This window comes from Pteropus medius, unplaced genomic scaffold (assembly GCF_902729225.1).
Source record: "Pteropus medius unplaced genomic scaffold, Ma_sr-lr_union100, whole genome shotgun sequence".
NCBI classification, from domain to species: Eukaryota; Metazoa; Chordata; class Mammalia; order Chiroptera; family Pteropodidae; genus Pteropus; species Pteropus medius.
In genome coordinates this window covers 13707275-13729535 of record NW_024349804.1, presented here as the reverse complement: position 1 = coordinate 13729535, position 22261 = coordinate 13707275, and the positions used below count along the sequence as shown (strand labels likewise).

The window sequence follows — 22261 nt, the reverse complement described above, 5'->3', positions numbered from 1 at the left end:
AAGTTATCAATCCCAAGGCAAATAGAAATCATTTTGGGGTTACCTGCCTTTTCCACACCCCCTCCTGTTGGCGGGTTGCCCGCTTGCAGCTCCTCGTCCCCTGCTAGCACTAGTCACGTGGGCACTGCCTGCTGCGAGCTGTAGTCTGGGAGCCCCACCCGGCGCTCCTTAGCTTCTGTGCCCCGGGCCCTTCCTGTGCAGGCAGCTGGACATCGCTTACCGTGCTGGCATGGTCTACCACAGCCAGGTGTGTGCTGATAAACAGAGTAAATATTGGCCAGCAAACGGAAGAATTAGGTCTATGGTAATTATATATTGTTTGTTTGCAAGTTAAGTGACCTGGCCAGGGACAGTCATCACCTGTTCTCAGATGTGTGTAAAAACGGCGCTATTAGACGTGACTCCTTGAGCCTTCGGTTGAGAGGACGTCTAGTTGGCATGTGGACAGTTGCCAGGATAACCAGTTGTGAGCCGAGACGGTGGGCACCAGGAGCGGAGGGCTGCGCGGCGTCCGGCCGTGTCCTTCTCGCTGACCGGCGTTAGGGGCAGCCGGGCGTGAGCGCAGCGTCTCCACCGCGGTGTCAGGCCCCGCTCACTGTGCGCGCGCGCGGAGGCCGCCACTGTGCACCGGCTTTGAGAGGAGAAAAGGCTCGGCTCAGAGCTGCCCCCCCACCCACCCATCGGGGTCCGGGGCTCGGGGCGGGGCTTCAAGGCGGAGCGGTTAAGGGTTCGCAGGCGGTGCTGTGCGCCGCGTGTCCTGGGTTTCAACGTTGGTTCCGGCCTTGTTAGAACCAGGACAGGACCAGGCCGAGCCGGTTCTGTGGCTGCAGGGTGGGTGGCAGGGGTACCTGAGGCCTCTGAGCCCTTGCTGGTCCCTCCAGGAGAACCGTCGGCTCACAGAGGCCACCAGCCTCCAGCTCCTCAGATGCCCCCACGTTCCTTGGAGTTTGGGGTTCGCACAGCGTCTCAGTCCTTGGAGTTTGGGGCTCCCACAGCGTCTCAGTCGGGGACAGGGAAGGAAATGCATTCGAGGCTGTGGCTTGGAGATCTTGAGTCCCGCCTGCAAGATGCTGGCCCCTGAGACACATGGAACCCTGGACGCCTGTTCCGGTGGGCAAGCCCGGGAGTTCCTGAAGGGACAGCGTGGGCGGGGAGCCCTTGCGGGTGGGTCCCCGCGGTGCGCTCCCTGGGGAGTTCCCCGGGGAGTCCTGCGCCCCGCCCCCGCCCTGCCGGGGCTTCCGCGGCTTCCAGCCTCCTCCGCGCCGCCATCAGCGCGGTTCTTTTCAGGCCTATCTTCCAAGTCCCAAACGCGCTCTCCAGCCTCCTCACCTCTGTCGTTAACCTCTGTGCAGGGTTTCGTTTCCACACTTGCAGTTCTCACTGTCGGACATTCCGCGGGGTTATTTTTCAAGTCTGCATCTTACTTCCTCTTTTCTTTCTTGCAGCTTTTACTTCTTTACAATTTCGGGGTTTCCTGAGGCTGTCTTAGGGCTGCTGAGCGTCCGAGATCCTGTTGGTAGTGGTCCCGCTGGCCCTTCTCGTGGCGGCTTTTCCCGGGTGGCAGGGGATTTTGACTCTGAACTCATACTAGCTAGCGTGGGCTCATTTTTCGGAAGCTGTGGGCCCGCACTGGGCGGCTTTTTGCCCAGGACTCGGATATCCCCGTGTGGTGACGGTGCTGCTCAGCCTGGGCCCCGCCGCCTTGGCATTTTTTTGCTGACTGCTCTCCATTCCCTTCCCTTCTCTTCTCCCTCAGGGACTCCCTTTACCTCTTTGGGATCGGGAGTATATTAAAAACCATGTTTGTTACTGTACTGTTTCATAATTTTTCTATAAACCTTAAACTGTCTTAAAAATTAAAGTCTACTTTTAAAAAGCACGTTTGTTTCACTTTCTCTGGATCTGCTCGCTCTGCACCACAGGCCCCCACCAGACCCCTCAGCGGGCGAGCCGAGCCCGCCCTGCTTGCTGCGCGCATCTGGTCCCGCCCGCATCCGTGGCGTCACTCGCAGACGCAGCTTTCTTCTGTCTCTTTTTGGTTTCAGTGACACCCCTCTCTCCTTGCTTCATTTCACTTTGAGGATGCGTTAGAGATTTCTTAGTGCACTTTGTTCCATCTGCTAAAGCCTGAGACTTTAGTTTTAATTATGATCGTAACACAAAATGAACCTGTTCTTCCTATTTATGAAGTTTGCATTTCATGATTTATTTTTCAAATGTTATTATTGAGAATATTTCCAGTTTTGTGTCTGGCCTTGCAGATTTCCTTCTCATCATCTCGGAATGATTTTGCATTTGGTGCTTCTTAATGCATCACGTGACTATAGGTTTCTTACGGGTAGGAGAGGGGCCGCTGTCCGTGGTGCCCGTGTCAGCCCTGGGGCGGGACCCGCCCGCTTCTGCGATGGAACCAGCCGCTCCGGCTGAGGGCAGGTAGCCAGGTACTGGCTTGTGGGGCTGCTCCTTTGATGTGTGGCAACATGAGAGTTTAAAAACTGGACACACAACAGCGTATGTTTTTACTATCGGAAAGTATTTGAAAGGTGCCAAGACTCTTTCAAAGTATTTCTGAACCGGGACTCATGATGGTTCGAATTGTGACAGCCCCTCGGCTGACCTGTTGGAAAGCGATGCCTGTCACTGTCTGCGCTCAGGCCCTTTCTAGGAGAGGAGGGTGGGCCACTTAGCTGGCCTCTCCGGTGTTTCAGGTGTAAGTCCCACCAGGTGAGGGGCTGAGACCAGGTCTGCTCAGAATGGAAGAGGGTCCCCATCTTCCAGCAGGCGGGGGTCGAGGCTGGGGGCCTTGGCGCTGGGGATGGGATGGGCAGGCAGAGCGTGCAGGACGTCGCCGCCGGCAGCTCAGACTGCGCATGCGTGAGCTCGCCGCCCGGTGCCGGAGGCCACGTGGTGCGCGTGGTAACGGCTAACCCGGGCCCCTCTGGGCCTCGCCTGCTTGGGTTTTGGCCTGCGGGGTCTTAAACCTGAGCTCCGCTGCTTGGGGCGGCCTTGGGCCTGGGAAGGGGCGTCGCGCGCGGCCTCATGCCGGGGAGGGCCAAGCTGTTTGGGGAGCCAGCTTGTCGAGGCGCCCTTCTCCTTAACCCTTGTCACCCGTGCTGGTGGCTGGCCTTCCCCACGTCCTGCACTCAGGCCTCACCTCCCTGCAGCGAGCCCATGGGTCCATTTGCAGGCCAGCTCCTGGGGCTCCGCAGCAGGACGGCCGCTGGGCAGGGCGTGGGTGTTCTCTTATTTCAGAGCTGGGAGCTGGGAGGTTTCCACACACCGGTGCCCAACCCCCGCGCCATTGTCACAGGCCCCTGGAACCTGCTCCCGCCCAGCTCCTTAGCCCTTCCCACCCTGGCTCCCAGCGGCTCCTGGCGTGTGTGCCTCCAAGACCCTCTCCTTCCTGGGTCCCAGCTCCTGCCGCGTTCCCAGCCTCCGCAGACTCTTCTCCTCCACGTGTCCCCGGGGGAGTGGCCTCTGGTGGCCTCAGAGCTGTGGGGCCTGCCAGGGGCCTGCAGGTGCATCCCAAACAGACTTTCTCAGCTTTCCCCACCCCAGAGCTACTTGTAGCTTTGGTTATTGGGGATGTCTGTCATCCTAGGACCTCCCCTGACAGCTTCCCCTTCCAGAACTGGCCTGAATCACATCTTGCTCGACGTGTTTGTTCTTGTCCCTGGTGCCTTTGATCCAGCCACCCTCCTCTCCTCCGGTCCCTCCCCTCCCCCGGACACCCTCCTTGGAAGGGTCCCTCGACGTGCCTGCTGTGGCCGCTCCTGCCCCACTTGGCTGCGGCGGCTGGGCCCGGTGGTCCAGAGCACGGGTGGGCTGCGCCCGGACTGCCATCCCCAGGGACCTGTCCCACCTCTCCGGGCCTGGGGTGCTCTGTGCAGTGGAGGTGATCCTAGGAGTGTGCATGCTGAGTGCGATGTGCCATGCCCAGGGCAGCACCAGCCCCAGGCACGGCCGACTTGCACAGTATTGGACGGGCTGCCAGCCGGTCAGCCGCCTCCTGGGCGCGGTGCGTGCCCTCCAGACGCACCAAAGTGTGCAGACTTGCCCTCACTCAGGCTGTTACCAAGACTGTGATGTCAGACGTGCTGGGATTTGTTCTCTTCCAATGAAAGTGACGATGACTTCCGCCTCGTCCCGGTGTGGCCTGGTTCACTGGCCTGGGCGGAGTTCACTCAGGAAGTGGGAGCGTAGCTCTTGACTCAGCGAGGTGTCTGGTTTTCCTCGGACACCTGCGCGGAGAACCAGAGCCTCCCGAAGAACCTCTCAGATTCCTTCCTCGGGTGGACGTACTGTTTCCTGACTTTTGTCATGAGGCTTAATTAACTCATGTCTCTCTCTCTTTTCTTTCAGTCTGCAACTGTATCTGACGGTGGTAAGTCACAATTTCTGATGTATATTTTTATTATTTTTAATGAAGTTTTCAAATTGTGAACGTATATTTGCCATTGACTCCCTCAAAAAAGGTGTTCTCTTTGCCATGTCCCGTCCCCTTGGGAGGTGGCCGCGTGGCCTGTGTTTCGGAAGCCATTGACTGCAGACACATGGCAGAACCCGAGTCTGAGCATGACGGAGCAGCTGCGGCCGGCCAGGCGCTGGGTCGCAGCACAGCCTGCCCCATGCTGCACTCGACGAGTCAAAGCCTGCCGCCCCCTGCCGTGTAACCAGCTTCTGAGCCAGAGGGGGACGGGCGCACGGCACCCGCCGAATGCGAGCCGTTCTGGGCGTCCGGGCGGCCCTCAGCTGCCAGACTCCCCTTTCTCGGGTGATTGAGGGTCGGGCAGAGAGATTTCAAAACCTCGTCTGTCTTCAGAGAATTTCGTTCATGGGAATTCTTTGCATGAGATTGATCCAGAGAGAAAATGGCCAGAGATGTCATTTCATGAAGATTTCTCTGATGTAATACTTATCATTTTAGATCAATGATATTTTAAAACTCTTCAAGATGACCGAGAGTTTCTTCCAAATGTTTCTTGTTTCTTATAATACTTCTTAAAATTTTTATGCTCGTAGGTTGGTGTTTTTTTTTTACATGATTTTAATTAATTAATCTATTCTGCATTTTGAGATTTGAATTTTAAAATTTACCAAAAGGTACCACCAGCACTTTATCTTCGCTGATATGCTGGCTATGGGTCGGAAGTCCAGGTGACAGCCAGGGCTGCCAGAGCTGGGGTGAGCGTGTGGCTCGAGGCCACCCTCTTCATGGCAAGATAAAGGGAAACTGGGTATAGTTTTCCAGCGCTTAGCCGGCCGGGCGTGAGAGAGGGCACATCGCGTCACACAAGGGCCAGCACCTGACCCAGGGCCGGAGCGGTCCCCAGGCTTGTGTTCGGGGATTTATTTTTTTCATAAAAGGAATTACGTTACCTGTTTTGTGTACAGTGATCACCATGCCATTCAATCCCTCTTAAGCTGGGGATGGGAATAACGTCCTTAAAAAGAAACAAGACCTGTGTCACCCAACCCAGGGTAAAGTGAGTGGTTTTAGCAGATTCCAGTCATGCTGGCCCTTTCCACAATGCTCTGATTTCTCTTTTCTGGTGAAAGACTCATTTCTGCAAGAAGTGTATGTCAGTTTGAGAAGTTTACTTAATATGTTCATAATCATAAATATCAAGCTTTGTTTGTCTCTAAAGTTTTCTTCTGTCAGTAATAGGTGCAAGGGCCTCGGGGAGTTTTATTACAGGGTCTGTTTCATAATTTTTTTAAAAGCTGCGCTTCCTAGGTGTGGGAAGTCTGACTCAGCCCCGACGCCCTTTCGGGGGAAGTGGGGTCTGGCCGGCGGTGGTTCCCCTCCCCGCGGGGCTTTCCGGCTTCCTGGTCCCACCTCCTTGTCTCTGCTTCAGGCCCCGGTGCCATTGGGCTCGGCCCTTGTCCCTGGAGCCCTTCTGTGGCAGAGGGGGACGGGAAGAGGCCACTATGTCACCTGGATGCCTTGAATTTCAGGAACTGCACCAGACAGCTTATATGCGTTTTATTTAGGGTTTGTTTTTTTTTTACATTTTTCTTATTTTTCCTTCTTCAATTTCTTTTCTGATTATAAGAAGAAAAGGTTTCACTTAATCTGCGCATTAGTTCTAGGAGGTGAAATACCACATCCCACTGTCTTTACCGGGAAAGACACTGAGGCAGGAGGGCAGGGGGGCGGGGGCCGTGTGGACGGCGGGGCAGAGGCTGGGCCGCGCTGTGAGGGCTGATGACCCCAGGGCCGTGGAGGGGCCCTGGCTGCCGAGGCGCCTGTGTGTGCTCGGGCTTCCCGCCCCATCTCCCTCAGACCCTCCGATTCCTGCCAGCCCGCTTCCTTGGGACGCTTGTGGCGAGGGGGCGGGGGGAGAGGAGACCCCCGACCCCCGCCGTCTCCTGTAACGGACAGGAGCCTGTTGAGAGAGTCTGGGTGGACTCCGGTGTGTTTCCACACAGAGACACTTAATGTCTGAGGGGAGCAGGAGATCAGGCCCCCGAGGGGGCCTGGGACCTCCGGCAGCGGTTTCTGGGGGGGAAGCACACCCGGATCCATGCGGTGACTCGGGACCCCATTTGGAAAGCCACCTGCTCACGTGCTGGGGCGGTCAGCCCCGCAGCTTCGCTCTGGTGGCGAGTACACCCCTCACTCGCAAGTGTTCTGCGGCCGGTCAGCCCTGCGAGTGAGATGGCGGGACGCGCTGTGCGGGACGCGCTGTGCCGGGACGCACTGTGCGGGGACGCGCTGTGCTGGGACGCGCCGTGCTGCGGCACCCGCCCCACGCTCCACGCGCCGCACTGCTGTTCGGCGCACACCAGCGTCGTGGTCTCGCTCGAGGAAGTCGCACAGCGCTGTTCCTGCAGGCTTTGTCATCTCAAGGTGTGTTTTTCACTTTCTCGGAGGGAGAGGGTCTCTTCACGACTGCTCCACGTAGGCAGAGACCCCCCCGTGAAGGGAGGGGTCGCTGCGGGTCTCCGCGGAGGCCCAGCCGGGCCCTGGGCTGAGGTCCAGGGAGGCAGGTTCTGCTTCATGAAAAGGAAGAACGTTCCAGCCCTGTAGACAGGCTTCAAAATGTAACGATCTGCCTGTGGGAAGTCACTCAGACACGTATCCGCACGGACGCCCCAGCATCCAAACGGAAGTGCGAGGGGGCTGCGGCGGCGGGGCCGGGGCCTCCGGGCCGGGCCCTGGTCGGGGCTCCCGCTCCTTTTTCTCGCTCTGACCAAGCGTGTTGCCAGCCTCTCCTCCCACCAACTCACACGTCCTCAAAGGTTAAGTGTTTTCTGCCACGACTGGGTACAACTTGGGAAGAACTCGGGGTGTCGGAGAGTGTCTGCACAGACACCCACATCCGTAGGCACATGTCGGGCCGTGACCGTGGGAGCGTCAGCGGAGGAATGTGGCTCTGGCTTTCGGGTCTGTGACACATCCACACGACACCTCCACCGTGGCGGCTTCACAGACACGCTGACTCTCAGCCTTGCCCTCCAAGCATGCTGGCCCCACGGTCTCCCAGTCCCTGTGACCCTGACTTTGTCCCCGACCTTGCGCAGTCTCTGCCTTCGGCAACCTGGCCCCCACTCCCTTCGCCTGAGCTCCTGCCCCTGAGCCGTTTGCTGCCCAGTGAACACCTGGCCGGGAGCCTCTCTCCACCCGCTGGCCTCCCATGGCCCCTCAGGCACATGGGGCCCTTGGTGGCCTCACTCAGCGCTGTCCCCCGGCAGCATGCTCTCCCCGGCCTGAGACGGCCCCTCAGAGAAGCCTGGGCTGACCACCCGCCCTCATTCCCAGGGTCAGCCCAGGCCCCATTTCCTCCCGACGTGACTGAAGCGGCCCATCATTTTAGGTATTTGTCTGTGTCACTGGTTTTGTATGCTTCTCCCCACCCACTAGGAAGTGACCTCCGTGGGGCAGCTTCAGGGCTGCGCTCAGCGCCCCGCACAGTGGACAGCACAGGAAGTTCTGCTGACCGAATGATGGCACTGAGGCAACTGCCACGTGCGCAGGCGTCAGCCAGAGCCCAGCGGGAGGCCCTGGGCTGGGACGGTGGCTTGCCGGCTTTCCCCTTTTCGGTGAAACCCTCTCAAAAACAAACAGCTTAGTAGAATCTCATTCAATAAAATACGGAAGCAGCACTGTCTGGTCCAGTTGTGGGGGCTGGGCCGGCCTCTGGTGCCGCTTCTGCTCTGGGCCCGAGGACCTGAGCGTGACTCGGCCTCCTCCCGGTGGCATCCGGGGTCCCCAGGCAAACTGTCTCTCCTGCCAGCTGCCACTCACCACCTCTTCTTACCTGAGACAGGTCATTCTGAGGTCGATTGTAAACTCTATGCCATAAACTAACAAGCAGTAATTTCTAATATTCCTGATTATTGCTTTAACATAGAAACTTGGACTTTTTTGAACTTAGAAATAACATGAGATAAGACACGCATTCTTTAATTCTCATTTGTTTTCTGCGTGGAGATGGCCCCTGACTTTACATCTACTCTCTACCCTGCTTTTCTTGGTGTCCCCTTTTCAGTGGAGTGCAGCTGAAATCAAGTGACAGGGCGTCAGGAAGGTGGCCGACGGGTGTGTCCTCGGGCTAGCAGGTTAGGAAGTGACAGGGAGGGCCGCTCGGTGGGGTTGCCTGTCACCCGGCAGCTGCACTGGATCTCATCCGACCTCGGACACCGACCTTGGCGTCGTGACTCCCGCGCCGACCCAGCTCACGGCGGGTCAGACTGAGAGGTCGTGCTCGTGGGTGAGGGTCACTTCATGAAGGTGATGAAGGAGGCGTACCTTAAGTATGTCGTCGAAGCCGATTATTCTGAAATCACTAAGCTTGTATCGGGAAAGCTAGGCCTTGTAAAGACACCATCAGAAAGCGAGGCGCAGCGGCCGAGGTCGTGTGTCCTCGGGGCACGGCCCGGCTCGCCTGTGGCATCAGTAACCACTTCCTGCACAGGAGGTTTGTCCTTTTAAAAACTATTTTATTTTATTTTATGTAAGTCTCCAGCTTTATTGAGGCATAATTGACAAGTAAAAATTATAGGTATTTACGGTGGGCGAAGTGATGGTTTGAGCTAAGTGCACATCGTGCAAAGACCGCCATGCTCAAGCTGACGGACACCCCCGTCGCCTCCCACGCGACCTTTGTCTTCGTGGTGAGAATGTCTCAGCAGAGTTCAGGTGCGCAGCACCCTATCGTTAGCCGCGCTCACCGGGCTGCACCCCAGGCCCCGGAGTGTACGTGTCTGACAACTGAAACTTCGTGCCTCGACCAGCACCTCCCGGCCCCTCCCCGGCTCCCGTAAGGGCCACTCTGCTTCCGCGTCTAGGAATGTGGCCGTTTTAGGTCCCTTGCAGAGCGAGGCCCTGCGGCGTTCGGCGCTCCGTACCTGGCTTCTTCCACCTGGCGCGATGTCCTCCAGGGTCGTCCGTGGAGTCTCAGAGGCAGGGTTGCTTCTTTCTCAAGACGAAACAACTTTCCGTCGTGTGTACGCGCGTGACTTCTTTCCCCACTTGTCTGTCCGTGGACACTTCGGGCCTTTCCGTGTCTCGGCTGTCGGGAGCGATGCTGTGACGAACGTGGGCGCAGGTGTCTCTCGGGGTCCTGATTTCAGTTCCTTTGGATGAACACCGGGAAGTGGCACTGCTGGGTCATATGTTTGTTCTGTTTTTAATTTTTTGAGGAACCTCCAATTTTCACAGCGGCCGCACCAGTTGACACTCCCACCACAGTGCACGGGGTCCCCTCCTTCCACGTCCTCGCCGGCGCTCACGTCTTGTGTCTTCGAGGACGGACACCCTGACAGGGCTGTGACATTTCCTTGTGGTTTTGATTTGCACTGCCCTGAGGTGGGTGACGTGGAGCATCTTTCCATGTACCTGTCAAACATCTGTACGTCTTTGGGGAGATGTCTGCTCGGGTCCTCTGCCCGTTTTTAATCTGGTTATTTGGCTTTTTGTTACTGACTTGGATGAGTTCCTTGTATATTTCGAGTGTGACTCCTTTATCGCATGTGGTCTGCAGACCTTCTGCAGAGAGACTTCTGACCACATGGCCACCGCTAAGCAGTTCAGACCTTTAGCCCCTGGCATTTTCTGAGCGAGGGACAGTGGCTGGAAGAGGCCAGCGAGGAGGACGTTGGAGGCCACAGCTCCCCCAGAGAGCACATGCTGTGTCCCGTCACACGCTGTTTGCCTACCACCCAGTGTCCCCTGGTGGGCAGGTCTGCGTGTCCATCAGCGGGGGCTACAGGAGTGACCTCAGTACATGCACACAGTGGGATGTGAGGGTGCCGACCCCACACACAGCCACTCTGTGGACCCAGGGTCTGTGCCCAGCAGAAGGGGACAGACCCTGGAGAGACAGAGCATGACTCTGTCTGTGCCAGCAGCTGGAGGGTGTGGAGCGGGTTCCAGGAGGTGGGTCGCACGGCGGATAGTGGTGGTGGCACAGGGCAGAGCGGACGTGCCTGGCGCCAAAGCCGACCTTTCCTCCACGTCACCGAGCCTTTAATGGCCTCTTTATTTTACACATTTAATATCTGAGGAAAATGACCCTTCCTTGGTAAAATACTTATGCATTATATATAATTTAAGTAATAAGAAAAAGTAAAACAAAATATTTTTAAAAAGTCAGTCCAAATCCAACAGCCCAGAAATGGGGACCATCACTCAGGTGTTTCCACAGGGAGCTGCCCAGCGGGCGGGCCGCAGGCCAGAGCCGGCAGGTGCATCGGCGCCTGTGTGGTCTCTAGCAGGGTCCCCGCCTGTGGGCCTCGGCCGCACTCCGGCTGCTCCCGCGGCTCCGTCAGCTGTGTCCACGTCTCCAGAGTGTGGCTCAGCCCTCTGTGCAGAGCCTGGACAGCCGCTCCGTACTCCCCTGACACGCCCTCCCTCCCCGCCCACCCCTCTGCGTCACAGCCGCAAACTACCTTCCCCTGGCCCAGAGCGTCACTGCAGCAGCATTGCCTGAGCCCCAGGCTGCATCCAGTACAGGGGACAAGGCCCACGTCACCCTGTAGCTGGCTCCTGTCACAGGCTCCTTTCTTCAGTTTACCAGGGAGGCTTCCAAGAGCCCACAGCGGGTTCTAGTCCTCCATTTCTGCTTCTTTGAGAAAGGCAGCCGGTTCCCGTTACGCTCACAAGGCAGTTTGATTGTAAACGTCTTTTTTCTATATAATGAATTTAATTTTCAGACATCCATTCGTCCGTCCGTCCGTCCACTCATCTTTTCATGTGTTTACCTACCCACCTGTCCATTTACCCATCCATCCATCAATTCATCCTCCCGTCTACATGTGTCATTGGTCCCCACGGCCCCGATCACCGAGCTTTCTCGTGCTGACATTCTCAAGTCCAGAGAGACTGGGGTGCTGAGCCCATGTCCTTGCCTGAGCTGAGGTCCTCTGTGCCAGCTGGAGCTCCACCCACAAGAGTTTGTCCTTGACTTTCCCTAGCTTGCTCATCGTTCTCCCTGTTTTGTTTTGTTTTAGGGAGACATGGCAAAGTTATGCTCAGGCTGGTTCCGTCCCTTGCCGCGGGAGCACATGGCCAGGGCACACAGGCTCTGGCATGGCGGGCAGGCCCAGCCGCTCTGAGGGTTATCTTTCCAGGGCGCACGGCTTAGCACTGCTGCCGACCAGGGAGTCGCCTGGCCATGGAAGGGACAGACGTCTCAACATCTCCAGAGAGCCGTTTGGGTCGGCCGTGTGTGCCCTGCCCAGACTGGAACTCCGAGTGTGCACAGACTCCCAGAATCAATAGTCTCAACGCCCCTTGTCCTAACTGCCCCTCCGCACGTTCTTCTCGATGAGCCCGCAGCGGGGCCCGCGCCGAGCTGCTCGGTGCTTACGAATGGCGAGATGAGAGGGTGACGTCCTGACGGATTTACTTCGTTCTTATGTCAAAAGAACTGTTCTGATAAGAACAACTCATTTTTGTCTTTGTCATAAACAAATGGGTTTGAAATCATATTCAAGCAACATACAACGCCGCCTTAATGAGAATGTCCAAGATTCTGTTGACCTGCCTTCCTTCCCCAGGACGACCTCCGGGTACCTGGGGATGGGTCAGACGTAGAACCTGTCAAACCCTTTTTCGAAAAAGTCCCCCCTTGGCTTTTTCTCGTCTTTATTTCTTTGTCGTTTCTGAAGCTTTGGCACGAGACTGTGCCCACGTCTTCGGCTGTTTGCGTTAGGCGCGTAGCCGGCGTTTCACCCCCTGCTCCCCGCACCGGCGGCGGGGCGGGGGAGGAGGGCCTGCGGCCTCGCCCGCACTCGCCGGGGCGCTGTCCCGCACGGGCTTGCTTCGAAGCAGAACTTCCAGCAGGAAGCGGAAGAGGAAAGGGAGGTGTCACGGACCGGAGCTCTCCAGCCGTCCCTGCACCTGCTCCTCTGGGCATCGGTGGACAGCAGTCTCGGTCCAGCCGCTCTGTCCCCAGGGCCGAGCATAGCTCACTGGGCACGGCCACCAGCCCACATCTTCCCAGCATCCGCCCCTTCCTCATGCCTGGCCGGACGCCCAGGGGATGGTGGTGGGCACGGCGTCACTCAGATCAGGTGGGAGGTCCCCATTTCCCTGCCCACTCTTGGGGTCGCTCCGTCCTCCCCACTAAATCCACCCCCCAGCCCCGACCTGGGTCCCCTCTAGGCTCTGTTCCCCGTGCGCTTTATGTTCCCGTGCATGTTGGTTTCGGGAGTGATGCCCTGTTTCAGGCATTTGGGATTCAGAGGCAAACGCCACACACAGAACCACTCCCTGTGCTTCGGTCACTCGCTGGCACCGCCTGACTCCTGTGCAGCCCGACCAGCTTCCCTGGGCTCATGCCACGTGGTGGGGACACTGGCCGGGAAGGGAAGGGGAGGGTTCTGCCCACAGCTGATGGCTCACAGGCCGGCCTCCAGGGCGCCTTGTTCTCCGTCCGTGTCTGCGCCTGTTCCGGGCCTGATGGCATCTGCGCCCGTCTGCCAGGAGCATCGTGCGGGACAGCAGCACGCACGGCGACCTGGCACCATGGCTGCCTGGGGCCGAGGGGCAGGCCACGGCCAGATCGGCCGGGGGGTTAAACCCCACCCTCTTTAAAGCGTGAGCTCCTATGCTTCAGTATTTCGGCCGAAGGAATTTGTCTTCTAGAAAACTATGAGAGAGGAAAGGGGATGTGACGGTTTCCGGATAGCGCCGTGGGTGTTTGCACAGGATTTTGGTGAATTCATGTTCCTCTTCAGGAGAACAGTGCAGCCTAATTGCACATTCTTCAGCAACGTTTGCTAAATGGTAGAGACGGAATGTTACTTTGTAATTTGCTGTGCGAGAGGGGTTGTTTTAACCAGAACTCTTTATTTTGGTTTAATGTATCACATTCTTTACGGTTTGCTTTTGAACTTAAAAATTATGCCCAGAATAACATAGTGTATTTATAGGGTACGAGCTACTAGGTATTCGTAAACACGAGTCAGACTGTAGATTTTCGTTTTTGGAACCGTGGAGACTTGATTTCTGCCAAGATGCTTTCCAGCATACTTATTTCTTTCCAGTTCTACAAAATTTTTGGAGACGGTTTTTATTAGTAATTATTTATATTGTGGAATTTTTGTCAGGCAAACAGAAGTTCGGATGTCCGAAGGCCAGTGACCACATACCTACCTCCCAGAAGTAACGTGTGTGAACATTTGGGCATTTTTTTCTAAAGCATTGAAATCACAGTGGCGGTCCCCCTGGTCCCCCTCCTGTGACCATTCCTTATTCTCCCCCAGAGGCCCTACCTGGGAGCAGGTGTGTATCCTTCCCACTGCAAGGGAATCCATCAGTTTGATTCTTGGGGGAAAGACTCCTGAAACTGTAGAACGAAAAACTATAAGGGCCGTCGCTGTGGGCCCCGGTGGCCGTCGCTGTGAGCCCTGGGTGGCCATCCCTGTGGGCCCCGGTGGCCGTCGCTGTGAGCCCTGGGTGGCCGTCCCTGTGGGCCCTGGGTGGCCGTCGCTGTGGGCCCCGGTGGCTGTCGCTGTGAGCCCTGCGTGCCCGTCGGGGAGCGGTCACCTGCAGGAACCCCCGGGATTTCCATCCTGCCTGGGCGGATGTCCTCCCAGGTGCCCCACGCGCCTCCATCCACGCACCTCCCCACAGCCAGCGGCTCCGCCGTGGGTCGGTGGTCTCGAGGTTGGCCGGGCCTCCAGCCGCGCCCACACGCTGCCTGCCGTGGGCTTTGTGGCTGTTGCCACTGCATCTGCTCGGAGGGGTCCGCGTGTGGCCCCCGCGGGCCCAGGGCGCAGACGGGCACTTGGTGTTGGCGGAGACTGACGCTGGTTTGTGCAGCTTCGGTGCAGGTGCGTCGGCGTGCGCCCCGCTCCTACGGCCGAAAGCGAATCTGTGAGCTCGCTTGTCCCGGCCGGTGGCGCGGGGACGCTTGCCCGTGGCGGTTCCCGCAGCAGCCCCATCGGCCGACCCGACATAACGTCCCGACAGAACGGGCTGTCTGCCCCGCCCCGCAGGCCCCTTGAGTCGTTCACGCAGCTGCACCCCAGTCCCCTGACTCTGGCCGTGCTGTCTTTAAGGGCTCCCTGTGGGGAAGTGGCTGGAATTTGGGGAGGACAGTACCGGCCCAGATAGGGTTTGGCCTGGCTCCCCGCCTGTGTCCTGCTGGTGGCCAGAGCGGGGCAGGGAACCGGGCCTGTGCCCCCAGCCGCTGCACCCAGCGGGTCTCTGTGTTCTCCCACCTATGGGCCCGCCATCTTTACTGTCCCACAGGTCTGCGTGCCAGGGACACGCGGCAGCTCAGACACGTGCCTCCCCGCCCCACCCGACGGATAGAACTTAGAACACACACTGGCACATCTGTGCCAGCACGGGACAGCCCTCGCTGAGGACAGTCCCCACTGGTTTCTAATGACAAGCCCTCGGGTCTTGGCCAGTTTGATTATATAAAATGTAAGTAAATCTAGAACGGAGTGTAGATGACAAACGTCTGATTAGAATACTTGATTTATTTTATTATACACGGTTACACTTTAAATGACACCAGTATCGTGACATGTGGGGACAGAAGGGACCTCGTCCACGCTGCTGTTTTGACATTTGGGTCGGTCGTGACTTTTGGCAGTTACATACGGTGCTGCTGCCACGTGCTTGGGCAGGACTCGACATCTGCATCTGTGTCTGTGTGACAGGCCGCGTCGTGTGTCTGCGTGCGTGTTCGGCTTTAGTAAATACTGCAGGTTTCCAAAGGAGCTTTACAATCCAGACACCGAGCGGCAGTGTGCGCAGGTTCTGGGCGCTCAGCACCCTTCAGCACTTCACATGGTCTGCTCGTCTGAGCCAGTGGACAGGTGGGGGGCGCTGGGGTGGGTTAGACTGGCCAACTGAGCCCCTTTCCTTGGTTTTGGCCGTTTGAATGCCTTCTTTTGCGAAGTGCCTGTGCAAGTCTTTTGCTCATTTTTCTATTAGATCATCTGCCTTTCCTTGTTGATTTGTAGAAATTTAAAAAACTACTCTCTGGAAGTGATTCTCACGTTGGATTTACATAGCAGGCGAGACCCTCTGCAGCTTCCCTGTTCAGGCACTTGGCGTCCTTCTCACCCAGAGGTTCTTCCTTTCTGGTGACGCCTGTTTTCTGTCCTTTCCGGGCACGCCTTCCCAAGGTCGGGAAGGTAAAACCATGACCGCTCGCTTACCTTTCGCATCGAAGCCCTCCGTCCTCTGGGCCTCGTTTGCGTATAATGTGAGCTAGGGAACGGGATTCCTCTCTTGCCACGTGATACCAGGTTGACCCAGCTCCGCTTATTAAAAAGGTGACCTTTCCCGCTGGACCGAAGCAGCACCTGCATCAGGTGTCCTGGACGCGCAGGGCCGCCTCTGGCCCCGGGTCTGTCCCCGGGTCTGTCCCGTGGCCGGTCTGTCTGTCTGCTGGGCCAGCATCTGCTGTCATAGACGCTGCGCCCCCGCGTGCACTCACGTCGCGGAGTCGAGCTCTGCTTCGTGGGCCTCGGGGATCGCTCTGGCTGCTCCGGCCCTTTGCATTTCCCGATGCGCACTTCTCCGGCGTCATCTTGCCTCCTGTCTGAGTGGCCGAGATCAGCGCCTCAGGAACCCGTGTGGCACTTTGGCTGGAAACGGCATCGCATCAGCAAACAGCCGTGGGCATCTGGTCAGCCGGGTTTTAAAACTGTTTTGCGCGTTCGTGGTCTTCGTTACGTCACCATTTACTGTCTTGCTCGCTAAAACCCTTGCGGTCGTTATCCCAGCGATGGTACTACATCCGGCTTGGTTTGTTTGCCTTTTGAAAAACCATTTATTTTGGGCGATCGACCTCTGTAAGTGTCTAAAACCAGCATTTGTTGGGGTTTTTTCAGGCAAATATGTCACTGTCAGGTAGACTCCATTGTTCAGAGAAGGTGAGGGGGAGGCCTGTCACATACGAGACTTGGCAAGCAGTTGCATACGAGGTGGCCTGTCACCTGGGAGAGGAGCCGTGGGAAGGCCATTCTTGCCCCCGGGTGACCACGACGGATGAGCGGGGTGCGACGCCAGCGGCAGGCCCAGGCCAGCCGGAGTCGGCCCGGCCACGCGGCGCCCTGCAAGCTGAGCTAAGCTGAACCCTGACGTGAGCCTGGGGAGAACCAGGGGAAAGCGGGGGGAGTGAAGTGGAAGGGGGAGGCCAGGGAGCGGGGGGAGGCGGGGAACCTGAGGGAGCGCGGCTGTGCATCCGTGGGCCCAGACCAACCCCGGTGCTCACTGGGCACCCGGGGGTGATCGTGGCATTTGCAGGACGGGAAGGAGCGGGGTGGGGTGGGGAGAAATGGCTAATGGGCCGGGAACGAGCATTGTGCTTGGACCTGAGGCTTTCGAGATGCTTATTCGCTTTCTAAGTGGAGATGTTGTGTAAACAGTTGGATAAATGAGTATAGGATGCAGAAACGTGGTCGCGCCTGGAAACATAAATTTAGGAGTTATCAATCTATCGATTCAATGTCTCGGTAAGCTCGAATCAGAGATCATGCAGCAAAGGTGAGTCTCAAACCTATGCGGTAAGTGGGAAACCGGACGATGGCTGGAGGTAGAGATTCGAGAGGCAGTAGAACATGCGATAAGTGAGGGCATGGACTCTCAGGCCAGGCTGCCGAGGTTTAAATTCTAACTCTGCTACTAGCTGTGCCTCAGTTCTTCCATCTGCAAAATGGGGTACCGGGGTCCGTCGTACAGAGCTGTTGTGAGAATTCCACGCGTGAGTACAGGCGAAGCCCTCGGAGCAGTGCCCGGCACATAACGAAGAGCCGTGCAGACGGCAGCCACCCTCAGCAGTATGGCCGTTGTTTGTCTTGCTTCCCATATAACTGACACTGGAAGCGGGTAGACTGGCCTGGAGGGACGAGGTAGAGAAAGCACCTGGCACACGCTCGAAGGTGCTCTCAGCATCGGAGAAGGGAAGAGCGTCACGGGAGACGGGCCCTCGTTTAGACTGTCAGAAATTCATTTCGAAACAAAGCAACACAGGAAGATTCAAAATAGTTAAATGAAGCAAGGTGTCATAGGCAGATACTAAGAGAAAAGGAAACTGGTACGATAACACTAACATCAGACAGAACAACTCAGAGGGGAAAACGTGACAAGAGCGAGGGGGACCGCGCACCAAAAACAGCGTCACCGACAGCGAAGTTGGACGGGACCGCGGCAGCAGCGCACGAGCGCGGCTTCCTCAGACACGCGACGTCGAGCCGATGAGAGCCAGTGAGGTCACAGAGTGCTCGAACGATAAAACGGAGAAATTAAGCCCAACAGATACACAGTTAGCACTTCACACCCAGTAGAGAATATGCTTATTTCCCAAAGGCGCATCAGATAGTTACCAAAATTGACAGTATCCCATGTCGGAAATACAGAAGCTACAAATTTAAAAAAATGTTTATAGCATACAGATCACAGCCACTGACAGCAATATGAGTAAATTAATCAACTACAAAAAGACCAAAAAAATAACTCATACGTTTAAAAGTTTAAAACTGTACTTCTAAACAATCCATGGGTCAAGGAGAAAATTAAAATGGAAATCAGAATACGGTTTGGAACTGTTCAGTAATTGCAGTGCTACAGGATAATGCCAGTGGGATGTAAGTGGAGTGTTTTCAGAGAAAGATCCGTGGCGTAAATATATGTATATATTATAAAAAAGAAAAGCTGGAAAATATAGGAAATAAGCTTTCAACGCAAAGAGATGGGGGGGAAAACAAAACAAAATAAATGCAAATTAAGGAGATAATAAGGATAACAAAGTAGAAAACAAAACAAATGATATATAGGTGATTAATAAAAGCAAAAGACAAGTGTTTGGTAAGTATGGTCAGGAAAGAGGGGAGGGGACGCAGAGGATGCGGATCATGAAAAAGGCCCTCACTGCAGGTGGAGAGCAGGTGGCCCGTGAGAGACCCCTGTGGGTAACTGTGCGAGTGCGTTTGACCGTCACCCGGACGGCTTTTAGGAAAGTGTAAATGGTCAGAGTTGGCCTAAGAAGAAAGGAACTTTGGTGAGCTAAATCGACACAGGCACAAGTGCCTGGGAAGTCAAAGATTTACCCGCCGAACGATTTACGCCCAAACGAGTTTATAGGCGAGTATGTCAGTCAGCTTGGGTTAAGTCATGTTGCAGTAACGAATAACTCCCAAATCCGAGTGGCTTTAGAAGAGCAAAAATGTCTTTCTGACTCACATTCTATGCTCACCGCAGTTTGGCTTTGATTGTTTCGTAAGTGTTTTCACTCCGGGGGCCAGGCTGTCGGAGCAGTTCCTTATGGGGCACTGTGGGTCTTGTGGCAGAACCAGGCAGTGGCTCCCGCTGAAGTGGCACATGTCAGGCTCTCTGACATTCGTGGCCGAGCCTGACATCGATGCCGAGGGCATGGATAACCCCACAAGGAGGGGCAACAAACATTTCGAACTTAACGTGGTCCCCCAGGCAAGGTACAGAGGATAGACGGCTGCTCAAGTCATTGCAAGGCTAGCGAACCTTGCTACCCAAACTGGACAAGGATGGCACAAAATTAAATTACTGGCCAGTTTCACTTATGAACAAACATGAAACTTCTTCAAGTATTAGTAAATGGAATCCAGCAGTTTTTTTGTTTGTTTGTTTGTTTGTTTTTAAGATGCATTTTTATGCAGTGAAGCTTACTGGAGGAATTCGAGGATAGTTCACCATTAGGGCATTTTTTATTCACGTCACCATTCATTCATTCGACAATTCTTTTTTGAGCCCCTACTTCTAAAAACCGTTCCGGGCACTGGGGATTCGTCGGCGAACAAAACAAAGCCACTTCATCGGGCTTACATGCCGGCAGTAGAATATCACAGGCACGTAAACAGATTGAGTTGTGTCACTAGGTTAAAGGAGTAAAACCATGTGATTTTCACAATAGAGGCTGACAGAGCGTCTGATAAAGTTAAGTGCCCTGTCTCTAAAGCTGTGCTTAATAGTTGAGCATCGGAAGCATCCCCGTGAGAGCTGGGAGTCAGAGCAGGTGCTCCCCATCTCAGCCACTGTTGAACACTGCGCCGGAGATCCCGGCCAGTGCAGAAGGCAGGCGAGAAGGAACGCATTTAAAAGCCTGTGAAGGAAGAGACCAAACAGCCATTATTCTCGAATGAAACCATCTGCCTAGAGAACCCAAAGCAGATCAGTCACATGGCCAGTCCTTTTAGAACTAATGCAATTCAGAAAGATAAAAATTAGTAGCTTTCTTAAACAATACACGTCGTTTCTATGGGAATGCATCCATGTTAATAAAAGCATGAAAAATTTTTGAAAGAATCAACATGAAACAAATAAGGTGGGTTTTCTCTGGGGAAGGGAGATTAGACCTGAATTTTAGGTAATGACCAATAAGAGTTTGAGATTTAAAGGAGAAAATATTCATGAATTGTGCATTAAAACTGCAAGATATATATAATTTGGAGGTATGTGCCTTTCGGCCTGAACCATCTCATTAGGTCGTATTGGGATGCGATCCGCTCACTCAGTGCTATTGACTGCCTGCTGTGCGCTTGGTGCCGTTTCTGTCACAGGATTCCTGTGACGCCGGTGCACACTTCCTACCGCACCTTGTGGAGAAGCGAGGTGACTCGCAAGCTCCTCGGCGTGGAGCAGGGCTGTCACAGTGTCCCTGTGGCATCGCGTGGTTCCTACGCCGCGTTACAGACGCGTGGGGACCTTGCCCGGCTAGGAGAGCGGGGGCTCTGACCCAACTAGTGCAACTCTGGAGCCCACACCCGTGCCCTTCAACACATATCTGTTGGAAAGTGACGAGGAAGGGGTGGCGCATTTACCTCTTGCTCATCTTAAATGTCCCCATCCAGTTTTAGGAAGAAAACGTGGAGAAAGGTTGGCTTCTCCTATGTAGTGGAGCCCCGATCGTCTGCCTCTTCCATAGCAGAGTGAGGCTGGACGGCTCCCCAAGGCAGGCAGGAGGGAGGGGGCAGGCCTGTGGGGTGGGCACCCCAGCCTTTAGCTCCCCGTGCCGGAGACAGAGCTGTGTAACAGGCCCTGCCCGCTGGAGAGTACAGGCCAGCGGTGGCGTGGGTGTCTGGGAGCCTTGCCCACCAGAAGCTAGCTCCCGCTGGGGGAGGAGCGGGTGAGCTGCCCGCCTTCCCCGTGCCACGGGGCCAAGGGCCCCAGGGGACAGGGACCAGCATGGTGACCAGGTTTATGGAACCCAGTTTTGAACAAATGACATTTTAAATTTGTTTTATTTGGAAGTCAGATAAAAGGTACAAATGTTACTTTGTGTTTACTTTTCCTTTAAACATATTCTCACTGAGTCGTAACTGTCGCAGGAAACGCAGGCTTATGGTCATCACCGGGAACATGTTACGTCAAGGAGTGGTTTTCCTTTGTCAGTACCACTTCTTTCGGCCTCGGGGGGCCCTCGGGCCATCCTGGTGGGGGGCTCCCCCCGCCTCCCCCCTTCGCTGCCCTGTGGGGGTGGTGCCCGCTGCCCCCTCGCTGCCCCGTTGCTGCCCCGCAGCCTCGGGCAGGCCCAGGGCTGGCAGCTGGGCCTTTCGTCCGCGTGTGGGTGGCGCCCCTTGGCTGTGGGAGGCTCTAGCACCGTTCTGAGTGTCCTCGTGGGGCCCGCACTTGGGGCCCTGGGCTTCTGCGTGGCAGTGTCCTGTAGGCAGGGACTGGCCACAGCTGAGGGTCTGCACTTCCTGTGTGGCCCTTGGCACAAGATTAGAAGAATGTCTTCATAAAGCATATGTATTGTATTTGTTAAGACATGTTAATTCCACGAAGAAATGACTTAGTAGGTGAATAGTGTAACTTCTTGTTGACGTCTGCGTCATGAGTGAATCTGTCAGCGCTAATCTCTGAGAAATGCCCAGTGCCCCTTTCTGATGAGCTCCCTGCGGTCAGATGCCACTTTTAGTCCACCAGCCACTGTGGTCAGCGTCGATGGCTCTGAGCCGAGAATTCTGAAAATTCAGTGTGACAAGTGACAAAATTCACACGTCTGCACTCCGCTCCACACTTCCCACACTGACCCTTTTCGGTTCTGCTCTGCCCACGCGTGTGGCCCCGTGGGCCTCTCGGCGCTCAGCCCCATCTGCTAGGCGTCCCCGCGCCAGAGCACTGTCCTCTCCGGCGGGGTGCGTGTGGCTCTGCTCCGCCAGAAGAGGCCGAAGGCGGGCTTCAAGATGGACTGGGGTTCGGCCTCCGCCGTCTGGGCCCCATTTCCTCGGGCCCTCGGAGGTCTAGGAAGGACCCTGAGCTTTGCGGTTTTGGGGTGGGGGGGCATGAGACACTTTGCCGCCCTCCAGGGCCAGGGAACCTGGCCGTGGGGCCCGGCTAGCGGAGAGCCGTGACACTGGGAGCCTCACCGTGGCGCGAGGAGGCCTCAGGCAGGTCACAGGCGCTCTTGGGCCTCGGCCCCTCATTTGTAGGACGGGCTGATCGATTTAGATCAGCAGTTTCCTGACTCCATTGTGGGAGGTGCTGTCAGGCTCCGTTATCAGCAGGGCTCCGTCCTTTGTCGCCGAGGAGAGGGGCTGGGCGGGCCCTGCACTCAGCGAGGCAGAACGGGGCCCGAGGTCCGTCACATCTGCCCTTGTCTGAGATCAGGTGGACACTCAGGCCCCGGGACGGTCTTTCTGGCTCAGGCGGCGTGACGTGCTAGATGGCATGGGCTTGGTTACCCCTGGGCCTTGGTTTTCTCACTAGGGGACAGAGTGACATTTGTGGGGCTTTGGGAGGAGACGAAAGGGAGACTGGGCTCTTTTGAGGAGACATAACAAAGTGATCTAGAATTGGGTCCTGGACTTA

The 22261-nt window shown here is 56.1% G+C and overlaps 1 protein-coding gene across 1 annotated transcript in view; it reads left to right on the top strand.

The window, feature by feature from the left end:
* The window catches only part of RGS12 (regulator of G protein signaling 12), a 71851-nt gene that overhangs the window by 29450 nt on the left and 20140 nt on the right, over nucleotides 1–22261 (top strand). The window contains 1 exon segment of the mRNA XM_039837998.1: nucleotides 4363–4384. Within this exon segment, the coding sequence (XP_039693932.1) occupies nucleotides 4363–4384 (22 nt within the window).